A 6,453-nucleotide genomic window follows, 5' to 3' on the forward strand; every position below is an offset into this window, starting at 1 on the left:
TTGAGGTGGGATCCCTTCATTCTTGAAAAGTGTAAGCACATAATGTATTTAGCATAAGTATTTAGTTAGTTAGGTAACATAAGTATTTAGTTAGTTATGAGATATTTGTTTCCCCTCCACATTTCCCTCACATGAAAGCAAAGGGTCTGATTCTGACTGGAAGCAGAAGGACACATGCCGTCAAAATATTTTCTGGATAGTTTGCTAACCCTTGGAAACAGATTTTTAGCTCATGGGGGGGGGGCGGACTTTAAGGGACAGGAAAAGAAGAGCAGGTCTACTTGTGTAACATTGGATTCCACACAAGCAAAATCCAGGAACTAGTTAATTACCAGCAAAATAAGTGGAATGTAATAATTAGGAATGAAAATTTACTACAAATTGCTAAAGTAGTAAACTAGTTCTGGTTTTTCAGAGATGTCGCAGAAAAGAATATCATTGAGCTGGTTCATCAAGTTTCCATGGGGATGAAATATTTGGAAGAGAACAACTTTGTGCACAGAGATTTAGCTGCGAGAAACGTACTGCTGGTCACACAACATTATGCCAAAATCAGTGACTTTGGACTTTCCAAAGCCCTTGGTTCTAATGATTATTACAAGGTACTATTTCACCCTGTAACTTGTCTCGACTGAGATTTCTTCTCATGATGTCACTGTGGCTTCCTGTGATGTGCATGGACCGTCATGGTAGTTTAAAATTTGTTAGCTGTCCTTCAACACAAAACATGATCAGGGCAGCAGGCGTGCCTCTGCAAGGAATCTTTCCTTTGCTACATACACTCTCGAAACTACTTTTATTTACAACATGCAAGCCATCACTGCTGGGAGCTGAGCAAGGCAGGGGCCTGGGGGCTGCAGGTACAGCTATGTTATACAGTGGTGCCTCGCAAGACGAAATTAATTCGTTCCGTAAGTTTTTTCGTCTAGCGAATTTTTCGTCTTGCGAAGCACGGTGTCAGAAAAGTTTTGGAAAAGCTTCAAAAATCACCAAAAACCTCAAAAAAGGCTACCACACCGCGTTCTATGAGTTGCTCCTCGAAGTCAAGTCGCAACTGTATTAACAGTGTTAAGAAAAAGGAAACAAACTTGCAAGACATTTTCGTCTTGCGAATCAAGCCCATAGGGAAATTCGTCTTGCGAAGCAGCTCAAAAACCGCAAAACGCTTTCGTCTAGCGAGTTTTTTGTCTTGCGAGGCATTCGTCTTGCGGGGCACCACTGTATGTGCTCAGTAGATTCTAGCAGGTTGCCCACACACCAGTGTACACTTACACACACACACTGATGACATCATCGGCTCACAACATGATGCAGTACTGGGAAAACTAGATCCACCAGTGACTAACCTTCCCCCTCTGATGGTGTCAAAAGAGGGTGGACTTTAGAAACTCTGCAAAATCATGATTCCTTCCTCTTGTTGCTGTATGCTGTGTTATATTGTATTTTAGTGTTTTGTTGGAAGCCGCCCAGAGTGGCTGGGGAAATCCAGCCAGATGGGCGGGGTATAAATTATTATTATTATTATTATTATTATTATTATTATTATTAGTCTAATATTCTCTTTTATGTGTGGCACAACTGTAGGCAGAACATTATGGGAAATGGCCAGTCAAGTGGTATGCTCCAGAATGCATGAACTTCTTCAAATTTTCGAGCAAGAGCGATGTTTGGAGTTTTGGTGTTTTAATGTGGGAGGCTTTTTCCTATGGGCAAAAGCCATACAAGGTACATTTTATATGTTGCTTTCCTTCATTAAACATCCATATTTTAATACCGATTCAGGTCTTCCTGTGCTTGTGCTTATGTAGCCAAAACCATACCACTGGAACGCAAGATGTTACCACTATCAGACTCAGAGTCATGCTGATGCATGCTCAAGTATTAAAAAATTGTGGGGGGAAGCGGGGGCGGGATACCCCAAACAGCCCTATAATAACTCAGTGACATGGACTAGTGATAGATTGAGAGGAGAAATAAAGGGATAAGTGAGGGGAAGGGTGAATGGTGTGGCTGGAACAGGAGGACAGAGAAATATATGTAGCTATATCTGAATGTAAAAAGAACTATCTCGTCTGGATCACTCTCTTCCTGGTTCCCACTAACAATCTATTTTTAAATGTCCCCAGAGATAGCAGAGAAAGCTGCTCTAGACTTGAGCGCAGAGTTTAGTATAGCTGGGATTCAGCACAAATATGCCTACCCAACTCAAAACCCAAAAAGCAGATTCAGGATGCTCAGTGGGCACAGAGTGCTGATGGACTTGTGGCGGGTAGGAAACAGATCTTGGTTGTGTGGGCACGAGCAGAATAAAGATGCTGGAACCAGGAAGAGGAACACTCTACACTCCATGTTGTTGCAGAGCGTCACTTGTCCCTAAATAATTGAGTTTGACAAAAATAAGTAAATCCTTTCTCATTCTGTTGCAGGGTATGAAAGGTGGGGAGGTTGCTCAGATGATTGAAAGAGGAGAGCGAATGGAATGTCCAGAAAACTGCCCACCTGAGGTCTATGAGTTAATGAAATTATGCTGGACATATGAGTGAGCATCATCATATTTGTGTTTCTTCTGATAAAATACTGGATTTCTTGTGCTTTTCACTCCCCACTCTGTCTTCACTTTTTCTGCATTTTAAACCATGAAATAAAAAGATGCAAACTGCCCTTGAAGGAACATTTCAAGCCAAAGGAATAAAATGTGAATTAACAATCATTGTCACCCTACTTAACGCCCTCTTGATGAAAATGAGAAGTAATGCCCTGCAAGCCAAATTGCAATATAGCTTTTAGATGAGATAACTTTCTTATAACCACTGTGCACAGCTACATAGCAACAGATTGTTTCTGGTACAGCATTTTCCAGAAACGGACTGGCAAAAGCTTGTTGAGCAGAACACTGGGCTACAAGAGCTGTGCAACATGAAAAAAATTTATTACAAATATACATAGGGGTGTATTTTTTAAAAAAACAAACCCTCAAAAGTACAGTGATGTTCTCGGCACATCTCACAAACAGAAGAGCCTTCAGTGATGAGGGTGCCCTAAATTATTGCAGTAGAGTACTTAGATGATGATCACTTAGCAAATGTTCTCTGTCACATGGGAACCCAGAACAAACTAATCCCAGGGGGTGGTGTTCTAGGGGCCCCTTTAAGTACTTTTCTGCGAAACGCCTATCTAGATCTCTGAGATACATTGTATAAGACAAAGGAGCATTATTGGCTGCTGATCCAGTTCTGCTTGTGGTCTTCAAGGAAGGGTCAAGAAATAGCTTATTCTTCCCAGCCTCACAAGTTCTCCTTGAGAGCTCCCACCCCCTTTGTGGAGGGGATAGACTCTGTATTCACACTGCAGCTAGGAATTGCAGTTTTACTTCAACTACCTGCATTTCTTCTCATAGCCATTATTCCCTTGCTTCATCTGGTACAAAGCATCTTGCTGTTTATTGCTATCGGAACTAGGGGCTAAATGTCTGTATTGCCCTTACAAACTTCCACCTAGTGTCTCTCAGGACCTTCTTGACACTGCTGGGGAGCAACATTTTCTGGCATTACCTGCACATGTGGTCAAAACCCATCTCCACTTATGATGGCTGGAAATTGCCCATCTGGACTTAAATGAGGAGAGAGCAAAGGATGTATGTGCCTATAACAAAAACGAAATGTCTTTCTTTTACAGTGTCGATGATCGGCCAGGATTTTCTGCAGTGGAGTTCAGTCTGCGCAATTTCTACTATGACATGGCACAATAAGAGCACTGTGTACTGAATGGCTGTAAATGGAGACACCATGCAGGAGGCAAATATGAAGAAAGAAGATGCTCTCCAGTGAAAAGAGTTCTGCTGTACAAATGCCTTTGCAGCTTTTCAGAGCATTTCTGCAGGAATTGTTTTCCAAGTGGGGTTGTGTTTGTTCTTTGGATATTAATTATGCTTTTAACCTATTGATGCTGTTGGACTGGTAAGAATGCTGGAGAACCGAGCAGACTGTCCCCACACACTTTTCCTGCTCTCAGTAGAATACCCGTAATGCTATTAAGAGATATTCAGTGCCTTATTTGATACTGCCACTTTCATAACCTTTCCTTGGGATAGTCAACACAGGGATTGATTTTGGACCGGAACTGAGTCCTGAGCCTGCTTCAAGTAGCCGATTTCAGCCTTAAAACTGTGTTTGCCAATGCAAAATGCAGAAGAAGTGTGTTGTTCATGTGCTAAACAAGAGCCTTGCTTTGGCCTCTGCTAGTACTTCTTCCTCACTGTTAAGTCCTATTGAACACAGAAATCTAATTATTCTGTAGGTTATGTTCCACAACAGCAGCCTAATCACACCCTCTTTCTTGATCTATATAACTTAAGGCTGCAATACCTAAGGAGTGATACTTAAGCAGTGATTCTTGTTGATTGACTTCTGAGTTTACATTTTTAAAAATGAACTATAATTTTCACAGTAACGAAATACAGTGGTACCTCAGGTTAAAAACTTAATTCGTTCTGGAGGTCTGTTCTTAACCTGAAACTGTTCTTAACCTGAAGCACCACTTTAGCTAATGGGGCCTCCTGCGCCGCTACTGCACGATTTCTGTTCTCATCCTGAAGCAAAGTTCTTAACCCGAGGTACTGTTTCTGGGTTAGCGAAGTCTGTAACCTGAAGCGTATGTAACCTGAAGCATATGTAACCTGAGGTACCACTGTAAATAAGATACACGAACTAGCCACCAACAGTGCAACTAATCTTAACTGGTATCTGCAAGCTGTAGCCACCAATCCAGTGTGACTGTCCCATCTTGTAGGCTGCTGAAAAGTACTTCCATGGGAAGACACAGGAGTTGATGGGCATCACCTTTTGAAAGACTTCTGCTGCCCCTCAGAATCTCCAGGTGAGCACTGCACATCTCAGGATTTGCTTGCATGGAGAAGCTTAGATGTGACTGAACCAAGGAATGCAGCAAGAGCCTTCAGATTTAGCACCCACTATGCAGGAGTCCTTTCATTGGTCCCCATGCATAGTTTGTCGCATTTTAAATAAGCCCTCATAGCCTGCATTATTGCTGGCTGGCGGAAGGCGCACCCCTGAATTTCCATCCCCTACCACCCTGAAGGGCCCCTAGATTTACTGTCTTGAGCATAAGCACTGCTCCTAAACAGTCCTGGATCCATTCCACAGCCTTCCACTGAGCTTTCTGAAGTGGTTTTGTTGCCTTAATTGTGTCCCTGAAGACCAGCAACCAAAATGATCATGGGACTGCAGGAACTCCCCTATGAGCAATGGTACAACAGTCTTTTCAGCACCTCAAATGCAACAAATAGAAAGGATCATGACATTTAAAAAATGGACTTTCTCTTTGTAATCAAGCAATGCTGTAGAATGTAAACTAATGCCAAACAATCAGATTCAGAAATCTTAGCACTAGGTCCTATGAATGCAAAATGACTTTTTTAAAACAGTTTTTTTTAAATGAACTTCTATTTTCATTGCCTATTTATGTACAGAAAATGCTTCTCTTATATTATTTCATATGGTCTACATTTTGATTTTGAAAAACAAACATCTGTTTATTCCATTTTTCCTGGCTGTTTGTTTTCCTTGGTCTGGTTTCTCAGTGCCTTTGTTCAGGGCTAGTTTATATCACGAGAAATTCCACGGATGGTGGTGGGAGTTGTATTAGGACTGTGGTGATAGCCCTTCCTTGTATGAATTTTGTGGGTCACACAAGCCCTGTCTGTGGCTCATAGAAATCTGTGAGTGATGTAGATTGGGGAGTGTGGGCAAGGTAACTGGAAGTCCAGTCATCAGGAAATGTCACTTTCATTTGCCCAGGGACATCTATATCAGGAACAGGCAAACTCGGCCCTCCAGATGTTTTGGGACTACAACTCCCATCATCCCTAGCTAACAGGACCAGTGGTCAGGGATGGTGGGAATTGTAGTCCCAAAACATCTGAAGGGCCGAGTTTGCCTATGCCTGATTTTTATCTATTGTGGTTCTGTGGGAATGCTGATACACTCAGGCTGTCGTAATAGGTGCAAAATTCAGCTGCTAACACATTTCAGTTTATGTTTTAATGTTTCTGAGCTTTTGTAGCTGCAAAGATGTGCTTGAGAGGGTGCAGGCAATGCTTGCTGTAAACTCAGAAGCTGAAGATAGGACTGGGAACCTTGATAGATGCCTGAAACGAAGGGCTCATTCACACTTCCATTTGCCACGCTGCTTTCAGATTTCCCGTGGATTGCCGTTTGTTCCGATTTAGCACTAAAGAGAGCAGGTTTTCCAGGGAAAGCGGAAGGACAAGGGCAAAACAGCTCAGACCTGTGCCTTATAGGCACAGTACAAGCCTAAGTGACACCATTGGTCCATTTAGCGGGGTGCTGACGGCAGTTTCAAACTGGCGGTGAATCCATCTAGAGATGTGGTTGTATTGTTCCTATAAGGTGTGCAATGTCCTTACATTTTGCA

The 6,453-nt window shown here is 42.3% G+C and overlaps 1 protein-coding gene across 6 annotated transcripts in view; it reads left to right on the forward strand.

Moving 5' to 3' along the window:
- SYK (spleen associated tyrosine kinase) overlaps positions 1-5,559 on the forward strand; it is a 38,653-nt gene extending 33,094 nt beyond the window's left edge. For 4 of the 6 annotated variants that reach the window (XM_083464904.1, XM_083464906.1, XM_083464905.1 and 1 more), the window contains 4 exons: positions 416-602; positions 1,585-1,725; positions 2,427-2,539; positions 3,676-5,559. In XM_083464904.1, the coding sequence (XP_083321030.1) occupies positions 416-602; positions 1,585-1,725; positions 2,427-2,539; positions 3,676-3,748 (514 nt within the window). In that variant the 3' untranslated portion in view covers positions 3,749-5,559. The remainder of the gene's footprint in view (positions 1-415; positions 603-1,584; positions 1,726-2,426; positions 2,540-3,675) is intronic. The other 2 variants (XR_014516932.1, XR_014516933.1) reach the window with 1 other exon arrangement.
- The last annotated feature ends 894 nt before the right edge of the window (positions 5,560-6,453 follow it).

Source organism: Podarcis liolepis, assembly GCF_965112155.1.
Source record: "Podarcis liolepis genome assembly, chromosome: 11".
Lineage (NCBI taxonomy): Eukaryota > Metazoa > Chordata > Lepidosauria > Squamata > Lacertidae > Podarcis > Podarcis liolepis.